This window comes from Epargyreus clarus, unplaced genomic scaffold (genome assembly GCF_041222505.1).
Source record: "Epargyreus clarus isolate Ecla_fem2 unplaced genomic scaffold, WU_Ecla_fem_2.2 ptg000004l, whole genome shotgun sequence".
Taxonomy (NCBI): Eukaryota; Metazoa; Arthropoda; class Insecta; order Lepidoptera; family Hesperiidae; genus Epargyreus; species Epargyreus clarus.
The window spans coordinates 297,932-324,086 of record NW_027332212.1 but is presented as its reverse complement, the minus strand read 5'-3'; the positions used below and the strand labels follow the sequence as shown (position 1 = coordinate 324,086).

Here is a 26,155-nt window from a genome sequence, read left to right as displayed (position 1 = left end):
TCATCTGGTTTCCGTAGGGGCGGTAGTGAAGACCGACAGAAATGACCCTTGACAGCTTTGGTCAGCGACCAGAAGGCTCGACTCCCGGAGGGGTAACCAAGTAGCCGCTCGCCAATTCTGCCGATGTGCTTAGACTTCGCCTTGGCGATATGCTTCTTCGCTGAACGGGAGGCAGCATTAAAAGCCGTTCGGAGCTCGGGGGTTTTTGGGTTCTTGCTAGCGTGTGCTGATGCCCAGGTTTGGAAGGCCTTCTGCTTAAGGCTTAGCGCTTTAGCACAAGACCCACCAAACCAGGGCTGACTCCGCCCGCCGACGGATACGACAGAGTTTGGTATGAAACATAACTAACATTGTGACACGAGAATTTTATATACAGGGTGAATTTTTCAAATGGGCATTCAGGGCGTAATCCGAAAGTATAAGGTTTAGCGAAAAATGCTGAAACGAGTTACGAGGTCGATTTTGATAAAACTTATAACTGCATCGTTACTTTTTTAAAATACCTTTTTCCCTAGCCGGGAATCGAACGAGTTAATTTTGAAAAAACAATCAATCCTCTATATTATTCAACTATCTGATAGTGTTGATTATAAGGCCCTGAAGGCCTATTTGTAAAATTTACCCTGTATAAGATTATATTTAATAATTGTATCCTAAGCCGAATGCGACACTATTAAGTGATAGAGTCATCTATGTGACCCGTCCACAGCACTGACAAAAGTATACAAATAATCACTTAAGCCTATACCTAATTTACGTTCATCTGCAAAATGCCATGTCTGCTCAGCGCAAAGATCATCTAATTCAATATGAACTTCTTCTTTATGATGTGAGTTAACATTCTTGAATATAAATACAGTTTCTATTTTATTATTTTCTGACATTTTTGCATTTATTTTATTTAAACACTCAACGTACTCTAATAGACTATCCGCGCACGAAGTAGAAATAAAATAGTGCTAAACACAATTAAGAACCAGTTTGTTATTACAGCTGTTATTGCTTGACTCATACAGTAAATAACTGATAAAGCATTAATTAATTTCCACGCATCAAGCTACGAACCCGAAAGGTCCTCTGCGTAGCAACTCATTAGACGTATCTGTTGCTGACTGTTCCATATATAATATCCTGCTGAATAGCAAAGAAAGCTGTTTCCTCAGGGACAGCCAACTTTCCTACGGTGCATTGATGACATTCGCGAAATGACAGTAATTTTAATACATTCGGTAGATCTATTTATAAATTGCATTTGAATAACGGAATTTTCCGAAAATCACCATAAGCAAGGATGCAAAAAAAGTTTCATAGTGGTATTTGATACACGTACTACATTCGGATTTATAATATATTACTTTAGGAATAATATTTGTGAATGTTAAATAATTGTGTTTCTTTAGTGACTGCTGGCGCGAAAAAAGGATAAGCACCTTTTGTGGAAACTCAATTGTTGGTTTTTTATACTTGAGGTTTCTATGCTATATGACTCCCGCGACGATATATTTTATTTTCCAATTTTCAGCTGCATAGTTGCTGAAAAGTGCTGTAAACCTTTAGGATCGCTCTTTTATTTATCTAAAGCTGATTTGCATTGCAGCTGCTAGTATATTCCGATATCATCTTTTATCGAATTAATCTTTTCTATCAATGCATTATTTTGCTGTATGTCATTTATTTATTTTGTACTATTATTACAAAAGGTTTCTCCGAAGCTTTTCTACAAAGAAGGGTACGAGTGAACCTTGCACTAACTGTTTTATACTTACCTATATTTGGATTGTCGTCTCTGAAGTTTTTTTCAACGGCCATTTTAAATTTATTAGATTATACTCTCATTTATCTACTGAATTCGGCTGTTACTTGATCACATACACAAATGCTCACTCGATTAATTTGAATGCAACTACGATAAGTTTTTTTTTTTCTAAATTTGATACATTAGGTTCCTTCAACACTTTTGTTTAAACTGTATTAAATGAAAAGGTGATATAATTCGAAAAATAAATATTTCAAAATATATTTTTAAGATCAAGATAATGTCGCATATTATTCTTTGATCGTGATGAAAATTGATGAGATAATCCTATATTGACAAATTTATCTCATGTCAGATGCAAATAAATTTACGATATGCTTTGGACAATGTCATGATATTTTGTCCTTCAATCATGAATGATTTTTGATTGTTTACCGTTACTATGTGAGACTAAAATTACAACTTGCCGAACTAACTTTAACAGTCCCTTGTCTGCCTATAATTTTTAAGAGTTAACCCAAACAGAAAAACAAACCATTGAATATAATCTTTAGTTACGATAACATCATGACAGACTTGGTACATGATGCCCTCATAATGAGAAAGCTAAAAATAAATATGTACCTTGTCAATGTTACATAGGTCGTCTGACTACGTAAATTGTTATTCGTTCAAGTTCAAATGGAGATATATATATGATATATATAGATATAGATATATTTTATAATCTTGATTACAATGCAATATTATATTATGTCTAGGTGGTAGAAAAATTTGAGGTTCGACTCCGGCAGCATGACCGTCACACTTATTTCTGCCCATTAACAGTGTTAAGCGCTACTGTGTTCTGATTTGAAGGACATACTTTTCCGAGGCGTTGCAATTTAGTCCTCAGGTAGCGACGCATCTGTGGCCGACCTCAGGTAGGGCTCTTAGTTCTTGTTTTAGAAAAGCTCCTCACTTATTGAGGAGTAAATACATTATTAAATGAAAAGTACAGTTACAGTATAGTTACATATTTTATTAATATTATATTGACAAAATTTGAACAATATCTAATAATAATATTTACATCATAACAATATTATATGCAAGTTTATTTACACTCAGGTACGAACAATATTCTTCAGTAGAACGCCAAATCATTGTTTCCTACTTAGTCTCCACGGATTTTTCTGAAATGAACAATAATTGGTCAAGTGTTAGTCGGACACGCGCACAGCGGGTTCCGTACAATCATATTTTCATTTGTTTTATTTTTTAGAATTTGTTATCATAGCAACTATTTCCACACCACCACACCTATTTCAGCCTCATAACAGTAGGTAGTGTTGAGCGCTGCCGTGTTCTGGTTTGAAGGGTGTGTTAAAGGAGTTATACTTTTCCGAGGCGTTTCAGGTTAGTCCTCAGGGGTAGTGGCACATCTGTGGCCGACCTCAGTCGGAATATCTAATCCTATCTGGGGTTGATTATAGATGTCCACGGGCGGCAGTAGCCACTATCAGGTGGACTGCATGCTCGTCTGCTACTCCTATACTATTAAAAAATCTTTATTTTACCCGTATCATCAGTTTCGGCCACGTCGTTCCACTTCTGCCTCTCGCTGGTGCCAAACAACAAGAAGAACAGGTTGCAGACTATATAAATTCCCGACGACACGTAGAATACTTTGCGCCATTCGTTAGCGTCAGTCTGTAAAATATTTATTATTATTTTATTGTTTACGGATTTCACTGTAATCCAAATGGTCAGACTAACTTAAAATTTCAAAATAGATGTATCAACTATCAACACAAAGAGTTTAAAGAGTATTAATATATCTAATATGTAATATAGCACTCTTGTTTAAAATAACATTGCTTGTACCACTAATATATTCAAGAATAGTCATAATTGCGACAAGAATGTGACGTAGGAATATGTTTGCGATAAGAACATTCACGTAAATATTTCTCACGCACGAAACCTGCTGCTATGACTTCGCAATATTAGATTTTAAATCACAAAAGAGGAAAGTTGTTAGGTTAGCACATTTTATGAAACAATGAAACCTCCATAAACAATGCGGTATTATCTCTAAGAGAATGTTTATTATTATTACGATGTACGATACTCCCATGCTGTGCATAGAAGATAAACACTAATTTATATGGCGGTATCCCGGCTGCTTTGGTCATAAATATATTTCTTCGTTTAATAAGCTAATGTGCAAGATTTTTCTAATTAATTGAAGTTTACCTTTCACTTTGTTTTGCTAAATAATTTAAGATCGTATTGAAAAAAATTAATTTAATGTGGCTGTAATGAACTGGTGCACCTCATGAAACCATAATTATTTAGTTATTAATTAGAAAAAAGTGAGTATAAGCCCACTTTTTTGTAACAAATTAATTCAAAGTATATCACCAGCAGAAGTAGGAGATGTTATGCACTGCTTTCTTGTGGTTTAAATTATATTATAGTCCGCGCCATCTGCTAGTCCGCTCTGAAGTTGTTGCGCACAACTAGCGCGCATATATTCCAACGTAAGCATACTAACGCAGCTACCTACCCGTTGGCGAGAGCGGGCAGCGGGCGGGTGCCGGAAGGGATCCCGCACTGTCTTCGTCCCGCTAATATCTACAATTTGCTATTCGACGCGGCTCGTTTCTATATTCTATACTTACTTAATCTTCTCGGCACAATTAATAGTAACTTCTGTTGCTATGCTATTTCAACGTCATTACTTATTACCTGTTATTGTAATATTGAAGATATGAAAACTACTGTTTTTACCTCATCATTAAGGATAGCCCCAGCGGCGAGTGGCGCAATAATAGATATGATGTTAGCGATGCAGTTAGTGATGCCCATAAGGGTACCCGCGAAGTTAGGAGCCATGTCGATGTGTACCAACTGAAAGAAAAAAAAATAAGTTAAAACAAAACTTAGAATATTAGATAAATAATTTGACATTATATCCTTACACAATAGTCTATGAAGTTTTATGAGTCATGCATTTAAATTGATTGAATTGAATTATATATGGTTTTACTCAATCAATATGAAATTCACTAAAAAAATTCAAATTGTTGGCACTCAAAGTCTAAAATAACATATATTAAGTTAGCTTAAGATGTCGTAATGTAATACATGACTGTCTGTGTCCAGAAAACAATAAAATAAATAAATAAAAAATAATCTGCGGATTGTATTGATTTTGATATGTAAATTGAAAATTTACTAATGATTATGACATTAGATTTTTATGTTAATCAGGATCAAATTATTTCTCATAAAATTATATTTTTTATTCTTCAATAGTTTTTAGTAATATTATTTGACTTCGTGTCAATAAAATTGGTTGAAAAGTTTATTTACCAGATATCCAGTGTAATGGCCAGCGTTTAGTCCGACGACAGTGGTTAGCAGCGCAACTGCCATTGTAACGTTTCCAGCTGGCACGTATGAGAGCCCAATCAGGGCTATTGCAGGACCGAAGTGTCCTGAACACAAGATTATTTATGTTAAATTTTAAATGTTAATTTAATTATGTTAGTAATGTTAATTTTTTAAATTTTATGTTTAATTTAATATACCTCATACCAATAATCAGTTGTCTGGTTTAAGGTTTAATCTTCATATAATGTCTTCCTCACTCAATGAAGTGAGTTCATAACTGGTATAATACGTACTTTGGTTTTGCAATTAAAAAAAGGGGATGAATATTATAATTTTATTTCATTGTTTATCATAATTTGTAACTGTTGTTAGTAATAAATTTTATATAAAATAAAATCTTATAATTGCTGTAATGTTAATTACATGTAAGAAATGTTACCATTGGTACGTTAATATCTAATATTCTTACTGACATATGAATAAATGATTATGATGATGAATATAAATGATCCAACTCCAACTTATTATTTACTATTTACATACCTTTTAAAATACTTAAATTGTACTAAAAATTTTCCGGGCGACCATAGGTACTGGGTTATGATTGAAGAAAGAATAAGTGCATTATTCAACATATTTTATATTAAGAATGTCTTACCAAGGGAGTTAGACAGTTTTCTGCTAGCAGTGATGCTGAGCCACTTCTTCTTCAGGATGTAATCTGACGCGAAGCCGCAAGGGAAACTAAACAAGTACATCGCTAGATACGGCAACGCTGACATGAGGCCGTTCTGAAAAACAAATAAGATTTTAAAAACTATTCAATAAAAAAATAAATTCAATACTCACCAAACCATTTTTATAATATAGGACCATCAGATAAACATTCAGTCAATTGATGGTAAGTGGCTGCTGCAGCCCATGGAAAGTTGTAATCGACCCCAGATAAGACTAGATTCCTACCTCAAATCGGCCACAGATGCGCCGCTACCCCTGAGGACTAAGTTGGAGAGCCCCGGAAAAGTATGTCTCCCTTACCGCACCCTTCAAACAGAACTTGAACACAGTAGCGCTTAACACTGCTGTTATTAGGCAGAAATAGATGTGGCAGGGTGTCGCCAAAGTGTACCTTTAAATACCTAACTATAACTGGAACTCGATGATCGAAGTATTCATCTCAACTACTTTTCTGTCTGGCCGGGGATCGAATGCGGAACCCTCTAGGCGTGAAGACCAGTATGGTGACCGCTCCGCCTGTTGTCAATACCATTTAAACATACATCCTGCAGTTAAAACACTTACAGCTTTAATGTTAACACCAAGAACTTTGTTCATGTAGGACGGCATCTCAGTCATCAGCGTCCAGAAGCCCCAGTTCTGACCGCAGTGCACCACGATCAGAGAGATGAAAGGAAGCGAGGTCCATATCGCCTTCCAAGGGGTTTGTAGTTTCTGAAAATATATTACATTTAAATAAATATATTTATTTTTAGCATTGTCAGGATAAGAATGTTTAACATATAGAAATAAATACAGTAATTCAATTATATTTACATAAATGTAATCGATCCATTTTACCCAAAACTGTGTTTAAAGGAGATTTTTTTTGTTTGCTTTAAGATAGTGTATAAATTAAGCTATAGGACTCTTTAAATTAAGTAAACTGTAAATGTAATGTAATGTATGTAGTATTTCTATAAAGTAATAGTATGTAGTATTTCTTATTATAATAAAGTTGAAGGATTTGTCAAACAATAGGATATAGTGATTCATTAAAATCATCAATAACTCCTATGTATCTAAAATGTATCTTAAAATGTCGTAATGTCATCAATTATTTTTGTAACAGCAAAATCTAAAGACATAAAAGTAAAAAGATATAAGCTCTGTCAGTCCAATTTTTTAAATTAACTAATATCGTACAAACTAACTGAATTTTTTGCGCCTTTTCAACGAGTCACAGATAAATCTTTAATATAATGGGGATTTCGCCGTTATGATTATGCTTATTAATACTACTATAACTGAACCAACGAGCACAGAGCGATGCGATGCTACGTTAGGACGATAAGGCTTATATGCACATAGTTTATCATGTGTATGTGTCTATTAATTTGAGATCATAATAAAATTACTCTGAGCGGGCCTCGAATTACCGGCGTTATTATATGTTGCCCTTTCCTTCTTGCTCTCGTTCAATTATTTGTAACCAACAAAAACTGGTTTTTCAGCCGACTTATGACCTTTTAGACTTATGACGCGTAAAGCACCTCTATTATTATTATTTTATTCAATAGATACTTAACTAATAAAAATAAGACTTTTAGCTATTAGCAAAAATCGAAACATTGACTGAAGCTTCTTTTGTGGCAGAAATTTTTCCGTCGCTATCAATTATTAATAAACTACTAGCTCATGGTAGAGCAGTATCTTCAAGTAATAAATCTTGAAATTTTATCTGTGGACGTATTCTAAGTTTTCTGTAGTGTTGCCCAAATTCAGTCTTGTTCTTGCAGTCTTGGTCTTGTTCTTGCGTTTTTGCAAGACCAAGACCAAGAACAAGACCGCGTATTTTTAGCAAGACCAAGACCAAGACTGACCGTGCAAGACTTGAGCAAGAACAAGACATAGACTGCAAGACTCTTGCGTCTTGCAGCTAGGACTTAGCGCTATTTCACTGAGTAGTTAGGTGTAACAGTTCGGTGTATAGCAAATATGTTTTAGCAAATGTAAGCTTATAAATCATAAATGTTTATTAAGAAACAGTTACTTCCATGGAAAACGACATATAGGTCAGTTGATTTTTCGAATTTCTTATCAAATCTTCAGTTATTTATTAATCTGCTTGATCTTTACTATGGCTATGTTAATTCAAGCTCACAATGTTCCAATTCTAATACGTTTTTCTAAGATTTAAAGTAAACTTTAATAAATAGTAATAGACTAATAGGTAATTGCAAGACTTGCAAGACTCTTGCTGCAAGACCAAGACCAAGACCAAGACTGGGAGCGCAAGACCAAGACCAAGACCAAGATCAGGTGTATTGGCGCAAGACCAAGACCAAGACTGGCTAAGTCTCGTCTTGTTCTTGCATTTGGGCAACACTAGTTTTCTGGTGTTTAAATAATAATGTGCTCTGAATAATTTAAAATTCTTAACAGTGTACTCCTTTTGGGTAACGTTATCTTAGATTTTTATAAGTAGTCTTTTATATTTATTGTGAGTTTGTAATCTCGATGTCAAATGCAATGAAACCTTTTGCTTAGTAACTTAAAACCATACTGTTTTTATAAATTTTACTGAATGAATGATAATAGTTAATTTATAATAAAATAAATAATAATAGAGTGACTACAATCGTATGAACTTGATAATTTTACTGATAGTTGTAAATAATTCTGTCAAAATCTTCTTATTGCTAAAATATCCTAATGAAGGAAATGTGGTTAAGAATAATAAAGAACTGCTAAAGTAAAAAAATATTCGGCAATTCGCCGTTAGTTACATTCATCGTTCAAAAACTGACTAATTTAACATACCTTTTTACCACCAACATGTCCCAACGAGTTCTGTATATAGAACCTTTCTTCCTGACTAATCATTTTTGAGGCCTGAGGAGAACTGGATCCCAGTAAGATGTAAGCAACAGTCCAGATGCAACCGAGGACTCCATTGGTATAGAAGATCCCTTCCCAGCTCCAGGCCTCTGCTATGAACCCTGACGCCATTAGCTGAAGAGCTGTTCCTAATTGAGCTCCTGGAAAAGTTGCAAATATTTTTTTCATTTCACAACATGAATAATAATGAGGTAGATATTATATTATTGTGATATAACTTATTGAGAAAATTGGTTCGTGGAAAATTGGTAAAAGAGCCGTTCATAACAACATTAATATCTTCAACGTTAAGTTTTAGCAGCTCGCAGTTTTTGGAATTAAAGATCAATGTCTTTAATTCCAAGAATCTAATAATCTCAAGAAGAACATTGATATTTACAACCTAATATCGATAGGATATATAAAATAAGGTATACCAAAAACAAAAACAATTAATAAACATATTATGACTGAATGTTAACGAAAGGTAATCCGCCTTTCATCGGATGCAATTCGCAATTAATAGAAAACAATAATAATTATATTAAAAGACAGAAAAATAAAAAATAACACAAAAATGCGTGTATTTAAAAGTTTGAATGTCTCCGGAATCTTGTCTTGCACCAAGAATCCATAAACGAGATGTTAATGTCAACTCAAGAGATGCCTTCATACATTCGACACAATCACCATCTACTCCGCAGATGTGACGTCGTGTCGATTCAATTTGTCAGAGTGATGAGTTTCCGAGATGTTTTTTGTAGTCACATTTCCTTGTGGTGATTGACGATTTAGTTGGAAAGCTGTTGTTCCTTTATAAATCTCACTTCCTCATTCATCAGAATGCCACCGATTTAGTACCCGAATGTCATGTTAATGATTCCATTGGTTAATTTTTATCATATTAGAGCGCGCTTCGCCTCGCATATAGCGTACATAAGAAACAAAGTGAAGCAACATCAGGTGCAGTTGGATGTTGGAGGGCTGACTACTAACAAGTTTTAAAAAGTAGGTACGTGACGCCATCGGTTCTTGTTGATATCATTAGATAGCAAACGTTAGGCGAATTAAGAACATAATACAGGTCGAGTACTATGTCGTAGTTGTATATAAAGGCACTTCACGGTGATGGGATGTAATACGAGTTGCACCTACTCACACAGTATCTACAGTAATAAATTTGAATTTATATAATTTAAAAAAACCGGTCTTACCCGCATATATCACAGTGCCCAATCTGCTCTTCTCTTCTAGAGGTACCCAGTTTCCTATGAGGTTGTGGATAGCTGGGAAGAGGAAACCTTGTGATAGACCCTGGAGGACACGACACCCGCAGACAAGTTGCCAGCCTCCCTAAGTCATATAAAACAATATACATTTAATAAAACTTCTGCCGTTATTAAAACCACAAACTCTGCAGTCATAGTATATATATATATATATATATATATTACTTAAGAATTGTTTTTGTTATTTCATATACTTTAAAAAAATACATCGTTACGATATCTCGAGGCATTATTAGTATGATAATATTACTTCTCCCAACATTAAGGTGAAACACACTTAAATATTTACTTGTATTGCAAAATTCTAGTGACTATAGGTGAAGGCAAACACTCAATTTAAAAAGCATTTTCCTGTAATTTAACGTTTCTGCAAAACCCGAGATGCAACATTCACGACGTGTGAGCATACGTACCTATAACATTGCATTCCGTTTTGTTCTCATTCCTAGTAGCGCCTTCCACGTTTAATTCGCACATGCTCATGCTTGATGATATGACACAAATTCTCTCATTGTTGTATTAGAAATATATTCAAATTATTTAATTATAGCAATATTTTAATTAATTATTTTGTGTTATTGTCACGATGTGTTAGTTTTACAATAATAAGTGCCCAATTATATAGTCACCGGCTGGTAAAATTGTATGCGTTAGTATAAAAAAGAAAAAAGAACGCTCTTGAGGTTTGAGTTTTATTTTGCGCGGGAATAATAAAATGTTGTTCATTTCATAAAACAAAATACTTACGTAATGCGATCCTATAGGGATGACCAGCGAGACCACGGAGTTGATGCCAACACAAAGTGTGATAAGGATCATTCCACCGAACCTCCCGGCCAGTTCACCTCCAGGGATCTGCAGCACCACGTAACCCCAGAAGAACGAAGACAACACCACACTTTGGATCTTGATGTCCCAATCGAAGGACTGTAAATATAGAATCATCTATTTAATAATTCTGCAATATAACGCCTAATGTTGTGTTATAGGTTCAAGGGTAAATTCTAAGGCAAGAACACTGCGTTCTTTTTGAAACTGACTTTAAATAGGGCTACAATCCTTTTTGAGGTTGATCACAGACTGCTAGAAGCTGGAGTAACAACTCATGATAAGATAGCCTGCATACTCATTTTTTGCTATAATTTTATTTTAAAAAATTCATCTATTTGGCGTAGATGATGCTATATTGGATTTATTATAGAAATAGACTAGAGTTTTGTGCTGTCGTATTCTTTGTATTATGTCGCCGTAAGAGTCTACGTTGAACAAAAAATACTCAATTAGAACAGACTTGATTTCTTTGGAGTTTTATATAAATGAATATTCAGTATTTTATCTACCTCCTGGATAGGTCTCGCTATAAAAAATAGGGCCTTTTATATAACTAGGACATGACTAGACTGTTAGCTAGCGTGATTTAAGTTAAGGGCAGATTTTGAATCTCAATTGAATAACAAATCTGAATCTATGTCTAATTACCAATCTAATTACTTATTACTATACAAGACAATTAAATCGCAGACCGCATATTTAAACTAGTTGACTCGCCTTTCCTTTCGATTTTGTCGTCAAGGACCCTTTTTAAGGATATTAAACATTTGTCTGCGAGTATCAAAATTACATCCTATTACAGTATCTCGGGGGAAAGGACCTTAACAAGGTCACCTATATTATATGTTCTTAATTTAAGTTTGATGTTATGTATAGGAGTTCAGATTAAAGTATATAGGTAACGTAATATGTGTTACCAACCACATTTGTAAAGATAGAAGAAACGTTTGTGGTTCCACTATCGAAGCACCACCGCCCATTTTTGCCTGATAATAATAGTGTTAAGTGCTGCTGTGTTTTGGTTTGAGGGGAATATCTCTTAATTATCCGAGGCGTTCCAATATAATCCTCAGGAATAGCAACGCATTACGTGCCCGACCTCAGGTAGGAATTCAACATCATCTGGGGTTGATCGGAGATGTTCATGGGTGGCAGTAGCCACTTGCTATTAGGTGAACTGCATGCTCGTTTACTAATTTCACAATTTAAAAACGTAAGACGGCGGGTAGTGGCCTGGCATTGCAATCAAGCATCTGACCATTTATCTGCAGATAAATGTCATATCATGTTCATCTAACTTCAGTTTCATAATAAAACCACAGTATTGGGAAAATCCAGTTCATGATTTCTATTATTTTTCTACAGATCTGAATACGTCAAAACAAGTCTGTAGATGAAGACCACTTAAAAGGGGGTCAGCTTTAGATTAGACAAGATATGAATAAAATTGATCGACATGTGTAGTAGAGTAAGATGTCAATGGCTTGAGTTTTGTTCAGTTACACTGATAAAAGATGTTTATCTTCGTTTCTTTCATGCCTTATCAATTTTCAACGTATAGCTGACTGAAAGGAGTGTAATTGACAATGGTAACAATTCATCTTTTTCAATACGATAAATATCTTAGATGTTTTCTTTTCGGGAAGAGTAGTAGTCAATTTAAGGCACGCCTATTTTTTTTATCATATCGCATGATTATGGCACCGCAATTAAGACCAAATTGACCCAATTAGCATAAAGTCCCCCGACATGTAATGTAATGACTTCACAAATATTAGTTATTCCTTTATTTGCAACAATACGCTACATTTAGCTCGAAACCAGGTCATTGGCTGTGCCTTTTAATAAACAAGATTCAACATTCATCTTTTTAGAAGCTATTTAATCCAATAAATTATCTTAATCAAAACAATTATGTCAGTAGATACATCAAATTATAAGATTATAATTAGACAGGATATTGAAGGTGGTAGAACCCTTTATGGTTCGGCTCCGGCGGCACCACCGCCACACCTATTTCTGCCTAATAACAGCAGTGTTAGGTGTTGCTGTGTTCCGTTTTAAAGGGTGTGATAAGGGAGACATACTTTACCGAGGCGTTCCAGCTAAGTCCTCAGGGCGGTAGCGGCGCATCTGTGGCCGACCTCAGGTATTAATACCTTATCCTATCTGGGGCTGATTAAAGATGTCCATGGGCGGCAGGACCATCAGGTGGACGCTCGTCTGCATGCTCGTCTACTACTACTATATTATGAAAAAAGGCACAAGTGTGTTTTTTATAAAATTAAAAAATCTAACGAATATGCCGGTCAGCGCTTACTCGTGATCAGAAAACCCAACAATACTATAGTATTAAATCCGGAATAGGATTAAAGTCCAATTTAAGGTCTGCTATAAAATGTTGCCACACCAGAGAACTAAATTGAAAAGCTGCATGTAAGTGTCTCTGCTTTACTATGCTCTAAACCAGAACTCAGCAGTGCTTAACTCGTTGTAGTGTAAATGTAAGTTGCTTAGTAGCGCCACGAAGAATTCTACCATGTTTAAAAGGTTAGCAAGGTAGAGTTCATTTCGGAAACTGTTAAAGATACTGTAAACTTGATGAAAAGACCAAACTAGTGTTGGCACTATCCCTGTCTGGATTTCGGACGTAAGATTGCTGACTCTAAATCACTATTGGAGTAGTTTAATGGAGGTCTCCTGTACGGGGCGAGAACACTAGATGCAGATTACAGTGAGAGCAGAGATTGCGTGCTAAAGTTACTTGACCACTTCGAGAAGTCGTACAAAGGCACTGGGTTTAAGATCTTAGTGCTCAGTAAATCTTCAAACGTATCAGTTTCTCACATTGAAATCTAGCTCTTTGATCTTATTACTACGTTTCTGTAGTACGAACTTTGCTTCTTCTTTTGTGTATCTGCTTTACGAGTGTCATTTTTAGGGAAAATATTAGATCACATATCAAATTCAAATTCAAATCTCATTTATTAAAAATTGAGTCATGTAGAACTCTTCTTGAACGTCAACAAAATACCACAGCTTCGGAAGGTATTTCGCTATGGAGAAGATGAGGCAAAAGAAACTACAGGTATTGGAAGTCACATTGCTGTACGAGTATAATAACAGTAGGTATACAATATAATGGAGGTATTTAATATAGTGCTTTATTGTCCAATTGGCAGTCTAACGGTTAGTACATAAGAAATACATGAATTCTGTATTAAAAGTCTTTACACATGACTGTCATGACACTTTTTTCTTTAGCATTGTTGCCAATTGTTGTACAATGGTAAAGCAGGCATGTACTCTAGCTTAGTCCTCAGAAGCAATAACGTAACTTAATCGATTTCACGGAGATTATCAATGCTACTTGGCATGTGTTATTGATATCCATGGCTGAATGATACGAAAGTTTCTGACTGGTATCAGGATTCAAAATCCAGAATGAAACCAATGTTATGACTATCTGTCTATGTGTGTATGGTAATTTATTAATACCATGACATATCTTACATTTTCGTTATTGGAGTCTGTCATAGCAACGATGGCCATGCTCATGTTGACTCTCATGGCGAATGAGAAGACCAGCGCCAGGAAGAGCATCATCACTTGCACGTGCCGGATGCCCAGCAGTTTCTCTGTAATAACACAAACAATATACAATACAATATAATACGATAGCAGTGATTGTTTAGTGGTTTAAACTCGCTATTGGGGCTCCAAGCTTGAAACCCAAGACCTGAGACTTTTTTGTTATGGGCACATTATAAATTAATTATTGCTAGCTATACTGGTGAACATCGCGAGGAATTCTATATAACTGAGAGTTCTTCAAATAGTTCTGGAAGTTAAGTAAAGTATACCAATTTGGCCAGCGAGGTGGACTATGGCTACAACTCACTCTGAGATTTCTCTCACGAGTCTCCATCCGTGCCCAGTAATGAAACAGTAACGGATAATAATACGATACGATACGATACAATACATATTGCCACGATAATATTAAAACAAAAGGTAATTATTAAAACATATTTTATATAAGGAAGTAGTTTATGTATTAGGTATTACTTATTTCAATCACATTCATATATTTATCTATTGTTTTGTATTTATATATCATTCTAAATGCCGGATGTGATAAAGTACTCAATATTTTCGCGTCATTTGTAATTTCACTTAACACGGCACATGCGTGAGATAAGAATGAGATGTGATTTGTCAAAGATAAGTGTCTTGTCACATTTGGCAAATCACGATGTGGAAACTAAATAACATTGAAAGCTTTTTATCATTGATGAGTGCGAAATCTGAACATTGCAATCTCTATTCACTAAAAATTTGTAAATCCTTGTTGCACTTAGACCTGCCATAGATAAAGGCTTTGCTGGCTTAATTGCTCGAATTATGTTCATGACCGTGGTAGGTTAGAATATTTTTTCAGGAAGACATTCTAATCTTTTGAAATGTTCACTTATTCTGAAAGAGAGTTCCTGTAAACTCGAGACCATACCACACGGCAAATACAGCCCTTCTACCTCTCAACCAAAAATCTATGGAGAATTACAACCGGATTCAATGTTGAGGAACTTCCGAACGAATTTTATTGAACTTTCTCTAATGTCAACTTTAGAATTATATCAGGTTTTAGTTATATAGGTATATATTTATCATAAACCTAATATCGTCGTGGTTATTCAAAAGGTATCGATAACCCACCGGAATTAATAAAATTTGCATTTCAAATAGTATCTTAGAATTCATTTGCAATGATAACGAGTAATTAATATTGATTTAAATCCAAAGAGTGAATGTTTTAATTACAGGGAAATTTAATCATAAAGATTTAATAATATCAACTATTGATTTATTTCTATCTTTATCTTAATACATTAAATGAATTGTGCCGTGCGGTTTCACTCGCATTTAAATTTATTAACCCTGTTTACGCCGTTATCCAAGGAAATATATTGAGCGCGGACTTCAGAACTATGTATGTACCCACTAAAGAAACATTTATTTGCATTATTTTTTTACTTTGTATATATACGACATAAAAATCTGGTTTTTTGTGTAAATTTTATTTTTAATAAATTTAGCCTAAGTTGTTACTCCATCATAGGTGCTAGTGAAAGTCCCGTCAACATTCATCCAGCCGTTTCAGAGACTAGACGGCACAAACATACAGTTAGACAAAAAAATACTAATTGTATTTATATTATAAGTACCGACTATACTTTACTTAAAATATCGAACAGGAAGCAAAATAAAGGAAACAATAGTCAAAGCAGTGTTAGGAGATCACCAAGGAGGAAAGTTGTTACCGGTAACGCCTCTTAGACCCGGGTTGAGCTCAAGGCCTACCTTAAAAGGGAATCATTGAGGAAACGTACACGCGAATTGGTCATCTAGACAGCGATATTTGGAAGCTAAGGACGATACAATAGGCATTTGTTATTTTATGTGACCCATATTATTATGGAGCTACTACTACGATAGCCTCGCAACAAAGCAGAGCTGTATTAAAAATTGCTACAATAACAAGTAGCAACGGAACATTTACTTAAATTGGTGCTTGTGAATTGAAGTAAAGTGATTGGTGAAGAGTGATTTGAAATCTAGCCCCTCAAGCAGAGAATTTGAGCCTCGACTCCAAATAACCTGACTGATTTTTCAAAACATTAAAATGAAAGATCTCCAACTTGTCTCCAACATGCTAAGGAAATTTACATGCCTATCATACTCATATAGAAAGTTTCTTAAATGTATTATGAGGACTACAAATCCGCACTTGCATCTTAGTAAATATTGGCCTACTCCTTTTGAGAGGAGACCCCTGCCTAGTAGTATAACAATAATGGTTTTGACGATAACGACTAAACAAGCCGTCGAATTATCTTTATAACAGCCATTTTGTTTTTTGCGTCAAATCGGACGCTCGATCATCACAATCCAATTACAATTGGACATTGCTGTGTGATAGATGTGATTTATGGCATCGTTCGTATAATTAGAATTTATTACATTATAATTGACTGAATGACAAAATGTGCTTTTGTAATACCTTGGTGTCGATCTATCAATGTCCATGGAGTTGATCGCAATATCGCATTAATTTATGATTTTTCTAAATATCTTTATGCTAAGCAGCAAAAAAGTCATATAACGGTTTCGCTCATCACCCTACAATAAGCTTAGGTACCCTATGTATTTTTCTGTCCTATGGATACACAAAGACAAGAACACCAATATTCAAAAACAAAGCAGATATCTAAATTAATTATGTTCAGGCAATCAATTATGGCCAGGGATAGAACCTGGAACTTTTTGCTGGCCAGGCGGGTATGAATGCTGCGACGCAATCCGCGGATTTTTATTATTAGCAAACAAATTAAGAATTAAATATACACTATATAATATTATAGTATCGTAGAATATTGATTATATAAAGATAAAGAAAACTGGTTTAATTTATTTTTTAATTAAACACGTGATAAATAAAACACGAATTGTATCTAATTGAAATAGGTACATTGGCTTTAATTAAAATACTTTTTTATTTGACGGAAGTGCCTAAAGGCGTTCAGGCACTGATGTTAAGTGATTACTACTGACCTTGAAGACCTGTAAAAACTATTTTGCTAGCACGCAGTATTGCGTTATGTGATAAAAAATAATCAGTGAATAATATTGTTTTAAAATACCAACCGATGGTAGGTGCATTGCTAAGTTAGCATGGCATTAAAATTAAAAGTATAAAACTATTCCTTGGTCCAATTTACAACTTTTACTATTCCCGCGCAAAATACAACTCAAACGTCAAGAACGTGTTTTTTCTTTTTTATGCTCATTCCATAGATAAGTATAGATATTTTATCGCCTTGTAATTGAAGGAAGCCATTAAACGACTTAAACGGCTGACAATTCTGTCAGCTATTTAATGGCTGCCGTGGGGTAATTTACGCGGAACAATGCCGACATGCGCAGTTAAGACACAAAATCGAAGAAAAAGTGCGGAGAAATATCGTTTCATTCGTAAATTATCTAAAAACTACATTTTTTTTATATTTTTCAAACTCAAAAATATATGACAGTGACAATTGTCAAAAGGTTACATTTTCTTGTTAGGTGTGAGTAATCTTTACTAATCTATGGCTCATCCATAAAGTCATACCTGCCAGTGATTATATAAATAAGAAATTAATAATATAGAACTAATTTGAACAGATTTCTAACAATATGCACGCCTAATTATCCATTGAATCAAGTACTTAATACTCGTACATGTTTAGCACCGTGGTAAGACATAAATAGGAGTAGTGGTTTTGACGTAGACCAACTATAACAAGTTCTATCACCTCTGTAATAACAAGTTATGTTCTAATCACAATTCAATACCTTACACTTGAAATCCTAGATATTTTGATAGTAAGTTAAATAAGCGTAAATACAAGTATTTCATAATAAACACTTCAGTTCGCAGTATTCATTTACTGATAGAGTCAATTGCGTAACATTATATTTACAGTTGGATTTAATTACTAAAATAGTATTTATTACTTTTAATTGTTGTTATATTGATAAATTAAAATCTTTGTTATAGATTCAAATTAAAGACAAAATGTCTGGAGCATAATATCTGGTGTCATATCTGTCTTATAACAGCATAACTACATATATTCTAGCTCAAAAGTGGGTTCACACTTTACCCTTATACCAGGGGTTGATAGTGCACATGACTTTTCAAATAGAGATTATTTAGGGCACAACATTGAGACTTGAGAAGGAGTTAGTTGAAACGCACATTGGGAGAAATCTTTAGAGATTTATAGTAGTTTAGAGATTTATAGTAGATGATAAATAAGGTAATAAGATGACGAGAAATTTGCTTCTACTTTTTATTAATACTTAACCTATACAAATTTTGTCTAACATAGATCAAAGTTTGACAATTAGCTGGCATAAAATAATTGTCAAGTGTCGATTGGTAGGCAAAATATTGATATATTGACTATTAATCAGGTGCGTTATTCATGATAGGTTTCAACGCACTTACGATAGGATTTAGATACAATACCTCTTCTAATTGTAATCATTTGTGGATGTAGTAACTACTTCTATTATTAACAAAAGGAGCAAATATTTTTTTATATATGTTTACAGTTGTTATAATATATACGATAGGCCAAGCAAATCTTATTTACATTTAGAAGCTAAGATGGCCATAACTACGTCGTTACATTCGTGCGTAAAAAATATTTGACTATAAAACGAGCTCCAGTTAGGGAACTGTGCGACAATTTAAGATGAGATGAAGAATTTTTTACATTCTCATTTCTATGACGACTCGCGTGTCGGAGCGGTCACCGTACCGGTCTGAAGCGCACAGGGTCCTGGGTTCGATCTCCGGCCAGACAAATGTCTAAATGATTAATTTAGGTTTCTGTTTCTGAGTCTGGGTGGCCAAAGGGTGGTTGACGCTATCCTACCAAACTTGCGGGCCTGGCTGAAGAGTAGGGGTAGAGTGACCTACCGTCTTACTCAGATACTCACCGGACATGGCTGTTTTGGTTAGTATCTGAATAGGATACAAAGAGAGGAGACGGCCCATTGCCATCACTGCGGACACGACGAGGACTCCGCACAGCATACGCTGCAGTACTGCCCAGCGTGGGAGTCGCAGCGGCGGATCCTCGTCGAAAAAGTGGGACCGGATCTGTCTCCGTCGGCCATCGTCGGAGCGATGGTTCAGCGCAGCGAGGCCTGGAACGGCATGATCACCTTCTGCGACGTGGTCATGTCTGCGAAGGAAGACGCCAAACGAGCAAGGAAGCGCGCTGAACCCGCTCGGAGGAGGAGCCGCCGCGGCCGTAGGTAAGGGCCCCCGGCGCGGTGTCCCTGTAGTTCCGGGACTAGAATAGGGCTACGGTATCCCCTGCCTGTCGTAAGAGGCGACTAAAAGGGGGCTTCCAGGGTTGCGGGCGGCAAGAGTGGGAGCTCGAACCGCCCGGCCAGCGGCCCCGGGAAGGACGACGGTATGTGTGGTCGCATACCGTCGTATACACCAGATGGTGTGGCGAGCGTCAAGCTCACCTAACTCGACGGGGCAACGCGCTAAGAGGACTCCGGTTGCGTTCCTTTGGAGATCCCGGAGCCCTCAACGCAGCGCAGAGGACGGCCACCGGGGGGGTTTTAGTGCGGTAAAAATCGCACATAACTCGGCGTCGCTCCCACGTTGTCGGGTACCTTTTGAAGGTTTGCCCCTCGATAAAAAAAAAAAAAAGTATACCCAGGTAGGTACATATCTTATTTTTATAATACTTACGAGTAGGTACATATTGCCAAAATATACACATATTTATAGCCAAAAGAATCTTGCGTTTTGGTGGCAAATTTTACATGATGCCAGTTAAATTACATATGAGGCAAACATTGATCCTTAGGAGTCCTTAGGAGCGACAAGGTATCAGTAATTGTCTTCAGATATAACTCCTATTCCATATGGAGTAAGTTACTGATGTCCATGTTCGGCAGTTATTACTTACCTCAGTGTGTGCAGTGAAGTGCATGCTCATTTGCTACTACCAGTGTTTGTGTAAGTCGGTGGTATTTACGACAGATGGAAGCCTAGTGTAAGGACTGAAAATGTTTATTTATCGTTTATTAACTTGGGATAAAACAGGTCATTTAGGTGAACGAAAAAACGAAGTTAAGCACATAAAATGAGATTTCAATTTCAGATCAATGCTTTAGCACCTCTTCAGTCTTCCCAGCGGCTTCATTTGTAAAGCGGAACTTTTAAATTCTTTTTTGTGTACGTTCAAATTTCTAATTGAATATGTATTTGTGTTTTATTTACCGATAGCATAATGCATGTTAAGCGCAGATGTTTTCAATGCTTATCCGAACCTTTCCTTACTCAGTCCTCAAACTAGCTTGTGTGGTTGACCTTAGGTAGAACTCTAGTCTTATTCGGGGTTGATTACAAATTCTATATTAAGGCTTTAAAAAATCATATTTTCTTGTCTATCGTACACTAATACATAGCGGCCTACGCTATAGCAGTCATGTGAGTGTTGTAGACCTCACATACTTTTTTATTGACATAAATATTCTTCACGATGTTTACCTGTATTTAACACATTGCAGGCCTGTACCCTTAGTACGAGTTGTTACGTTTTTACAAAAATAACTATATATGCCCATACATTTCCAATAAGCGACACAAGTGGACTGTGTAAGAACTGATTGGAAATGTATGGGAAATACGTAAACAAATACAAAAACAGTCATTTTTGTAAAAACGTAAAAACTCATGGCAAGGTTACTAGATAAGTAATACTACTTTTCTATAATTGTTTTATATCTGAAGACATTGACCTTATGTCAAAGACTGCCATTTTGTTTGAGGCAAATAATTAACATCCAAGGAGAACATGTCTCTTTGCAATTACAATAACATAATAAGTAGCCCAGATCACATTATATAGGGTCATGCTTTATGTTGACCAAGGTGTTCTAAAACAGACACATAGCGACCGAAATTAATTCTCCGAAAAACACCTTCGTAATCTACTTCAGGATGGAGTTCAAAATACAGTGCATTTAAATTGTAATTAAACTCATAAAGCCAGAAAAACTGAATACCGGTTTGCTAGTATCATAAAATATACGCAAAAAATGTAACGCCGGGCTACCATTAGCGATAAGTTTATTTATTTGAAATTTTTTGTTTAGGATTATTTATCTTGCTCTTTCCTGTTCGAGAAAATATGTTGTAATGCGCTGTACATTACAGAAAAAACAAGCGTACGTAAGGAGGTGGATAAGGAAAATGTGATCATTTGAAACAGTGATATAAATTGATGGACCCACAAGCACAAGAACCGAAGTACTAATCTTTGTGTACGTAACTCTTATAAATATTTTCACGATAATCTAAACATACTATTGTCGTGAATTGTTGAAGACTTGCGACATACAACTGCTGATGTACTATCGATAAATGGATAAGATATTTTAACACAATCGTGATGAAATAAGAACCTACCTTTGTCCCGTTCATCAAAAATATTTAGATTCGTTAATGCATGTCCGTATCTTACAGGACATCTAAGCTAATTTTTTTTTTGTAATGTGTAACATCATCAAAATATAGAATAGTTTTTACGTGCATATTATTTAAGTGGAATCAAGAACTCCTATTCACCTAAAATGTATATAAGGAATACTAAATACATTTAATTTTAATGAGAGATTAATTTAAGTGGTAGATTACAACCACTCTTACTTTTGACTTTTCTTATTATTTTAAAGTAAAATAAATCACAAATGAGTTAGTGACTGTAAAATTGCTATGATAACCTAACGTTTCAGGGAGCCGTTTTAGTTTTATAAATCGCTAAATTATTCCATCGTGTTTAATTGCCCAGAAAGTGGTCAGTGGTTTATTAAGACGAATACTTAAAGAACAATAATAATTATTATTTATTGTGGATTATCATGTTCATAGTACTAGCAATTTTAATATGGTGTCTCCTTAGTAGAATTTTCGCACGTTATTTATAATCAATCTCAATCAGTCATATCAATCAGTCCAATGCCTACCAAAGATCGACATTTAACAATTCTTCCTACTAGACATTGTGAAATTTGTATCTTTGGTAGGCAAAACGTATAGATTGATTATTAATAGCGGTTGTTACTCCACAAGTGTAGCAGTGAGTCTATGATGAATTTGCAGTAGGACTTCAATGCTGTGGAGTTGGTTATAAATAATTATAGTTTAAAAATTATAAACCATGCTAAAATCGCACAAGGAAAATCATTAATCCCGATTCCTGACGATCCTGATGAGACGAATGGTATAAAATTATTTCAATCGTGTATTGTCATCGGTACATAATAATTGTTCAAAATTTTAAATTAATCGGACTGTTCAAGTTCATTAATGTTATACTTATATAAACTAACTGACCCGGCAAACGTTGTGTTGCAATATAAATAAAAAAATGTTAATGGTGAACAACCCTTATCACTTAGGGTTATGAAAAAGAGATAGTAGCCTCAGACCTACTGAATATGCATATAAAATTTGGTGAAAATTGGTAAAGCCGTTTCGGAGGAGTACGGTAACTATCTAAGTAAAAGTAAGATTATCTTAGAAATTATTCTGCTCTATATAAAACTTATTATTGAAAAGTAGATGGATATAGAAATTATGCAGTAATATTTTTCATTAGAAGATTATGCCGTAACACATTTCCGGACCGATTTCAATGACTCTTATCGTAGTCGCTGAATAATTATTTAAGCATTTAACCGGTTTTTGTGTTAGTCAATTTTGCAAACATTTTAGAAACATAGGTATGTGCAATATTTCGGTTAATTTCAGATTTAAAAAATCTTTATTCTTTTTTTATGATTTAGGAGTAGCAGACGAGCTGAGACAAGTAGTGGACTGCATGCACATGATGGTAAGTGGACATCTGTAATCAACCCCAGATAGGATTAGATATTCCTACCTGAGGTCGGCCACATATGCGCCCCTACCCCTGAGGACTAAGCCGGAACGCCAAGAAAAATTATGTCTCCCTTACCTTACTCTTCAACCAAGAACACAGCAGCGCTTAACACTGCTGTTACGAGGCAGAAATAGGTGTGGCGATGGTGCCGCCGGAGTTGAACCACAAAGAGTTCTACCACCTTCTAAAACCTTTAATTCACCTGAGCATACTTTACCTTGTCACAGTTTTGATAATAATATGATAATACTTTATTGTGATAATGGATGACATTAAAAATTAATCATTAAATGCAATATTGTGCAAACAGTCAAGCAAATATTTTAAGGTCAAATCGCCGGAGTGAGACTTGCAAAAACAAATATCTTTGGATATTAAATATCTTTTAGTTATGAAATAGAGGTTGCAAACGAGCATAATAGACCACTTGATTGTAAGTGGTTATTGTCATTGGGTATCGTAAGCAATGAAATCTTTCAGAAAAACACATTTTTACACACTCGTAAACAAAAAAGCAGGCAATAAAACACTGTTACTATATCTATTTATTTGACTGTGTGAGTCAATACTTCTATTAAATTCAAATTGAATAGGCATGATAACCCATATACAAACTATTTCATACGGTCGTTAATAGTTTGTATGTCACGTAACGAGGCCTTTCAAGTTTAATTTAATTTTTCGCAAGGCTACAAGATAGTTTCGGTCTAGGTTATTGTTACAGTTAGATATGAATTTAGGATTCTACGTAGGTCAACTGAGATGGAACCAACAGTGTATTTTTCTTATACTTTTTGTGTAAACCTTTAATTTTCTATGGGGGTGTTCAAAAAGAAGAAAACAGGTGTTCTAACTAGAACACCTAGCAACTAGAGGTAAAGAAATAATAAAACCCTTTGTGGTTCGACTCTGAATGTACCACCGCTTATCTTTTTCTGCCTAATAACACCAGTGTTCCGTGCTGCTGTGTTCTAGTTTGAAGGATTCTAGCTAGAAGAAGACATACTTATTAGAGTCATTCAAATAAGTATGTCTAAAACGACTACTACTAAAAACTATTGCTACTAAAACTTAGTACCCAGAGGTAGCAAAGCTTCTGCTGCCGACCTTGTGTAAAACTCTAATATTAGATACACTTGCCATCAGATGATGATTCATTATCTTATTTCTGCCACATAACAACAATATTAAGCGTTCTTGTGTTCTTGTTAGAAGGATGTGGTAAAGACATGTTTACACGAGCCGTTAAAACTTAATTCTCAGGGTCAGCAAGATATCTGAGATCGATGTCACATAGGACTCCAGGCCAAAAAGTGTCAGCTACAGATATCTTTGAGCGATAGTGATATCTTGAAATTAGAAGTATGGTGCTTTTACTGCATAAAAAGTATATTTAAATTTTCCACTAATTCCTCATTTTTAAAAGGAAAACACGCAAAAAATTCTCAAAAAATATTTTATATGTAATGATTTAAGTGTATCCATCACTATAACATTCGCACGGTGTTTTTTGTTTTATTGCATGAAAGTAGACGAAAAGAGTTGCCTTGTCCTCACTATGTTCTCGCCTCACGTCGCTTCTGTGTACCTGGCATTGTACGATACATGGAGACATTTCCGCAACATTGAAATTGGCACATACTTAAGGAAAATAGTACACTCACGTACAACCGGTTATTAGATAGCTCAGTAGTCAGAAAAACATAGTTAAGAGCTGCTTAGCTATTTGTATATCAAGTAAATATCCATTTAATATGTAGTCAACTGGGACACACTCAGTTGAGTATAGTTGTAAGGACAAGGCAGATAATAAGTTTTTATGTTTAGCTAGTAAACAATCATGTAGTAGTATGCAGATATTGCTTACAGTATGCATGATTTTGACATTAAATACTAACAGTATGTATAGGGGATTCCGTTACGGTATTATAAAAATCTACTACGATAAAACTACGATGAAAAACTATTGTAAATATATTGGTCGAATAATTAATAAAATTTAAAACTTACTTGGTTTGAAATCCATAGTATCGTCAGCAGTCATTTTTCAATTACTACACCCACTTAGTTCATACAATAAAAAGAATATTAATAATTGAACAAGAATTTAACGTAAAAAGTACTATGAGGATATTATCACAATTTTATATCACAACAATTTTAAAATTTTAATTTTGTTAATAATTTGATTTTAAAATTAAAATGTTGAAATATAAATACAATTATGGCACTAAAGTAACCTATATTTTTTGTTATATTTTCTTTTATTATTATATTATTAGCATAATAAATCTAATATAATTTCGTTGCTTATAAATAAAAACAATAATTCTAAACCCGATGTGCGTGCGCACGCGTCCGGTGCGCTGTGTCGAACGCAATCGATAGTTTTTTATTATTCGCATATTGACATTGACGTGGCGGGCTGTCAAAGTCACGGTTAGATTTTCGCTGGACTTATTTATTCATTAATGACTTTGTTTGATGTTTTCATCGTAATTTTGAATATCAAATAAAATTATAGAGTTTGACAAATATGTTATATGTTTAAAGGTTTATTCCATGAATGGGAAGCGAAGAAAAAATTGAACAGATATTTTTGACTCAAATGTAATCTCAGGTTAGCCTTTGAAATACTTGTAACTTGACTAGACTTTAAAAGAAATGCGGCGGCTTATAACATAATGGTGGAGGTAAACCAGGGTAAGTTGCGCACAGTGACAAGTAAAGAATTCCGTGCATTGTTTTACGCGGAGAAATCCTGCTTATACGTATTTAAC

The 26,155-nt window shown here is 34.9% G+C and overlaps 1 protein-coding gene across 2 annotated transcripts in view; it reads right to left on the bottom strand.

Annotated features, from left to right (window-relative positions):
- Positions 1-25,740, bottom strand: part of LOC140757211 (putative inorganic phosphate cotransporter) — a 31,919-nt gene extending 6,179 nt beyond the window's left edge. For both annotated transcript variants that reach the window (XM_073092744.1, XM_073092745.1), the window contains exons 1-10: positions 25,386-25,740; positions 14,368-14,492; positions 10,771-10,950; positions 9,949-10,087; positions 8,678-8,895; positions 6,440-6,589; positions 5,796-5,928; positions 5,117-5,241; positions 4,532-4,651; positions 3,316-3,448 (exon numbers count right to left, since the gene is read on the bottom strand). In XM_073092744.1, the coding sequence (XP_072948845.1) occupies positions 3,316-3,448; positions 4,532-4,651; positions 5,117-5,241; positions 5,796-5,928; positions 6,440-6,589; positions 8,678-8,895; positions 9,949-10,087; positions 10,771-10,950; positions 14,368-14,492; positions 25,386-25,419 (1,357 nt within the window). In that variant the 5' untranslated portion in view covers positions 25,420-25,740. The remainder of the gene's footprint in view (positions 1-3,315; positions 3,449-4,531; positions 4,652-5,116; positions 5,242-5,795; positions 5,929-6,439; positions 6,590-8,677; positions 8,896-9,948; positions 10,088-10,770; positions 10,951-14,367; positions 14,493-25,385) is intronic.
- Between the last annotated feature and the right edge of the window lie 415 nt (positions 25,741-26,155).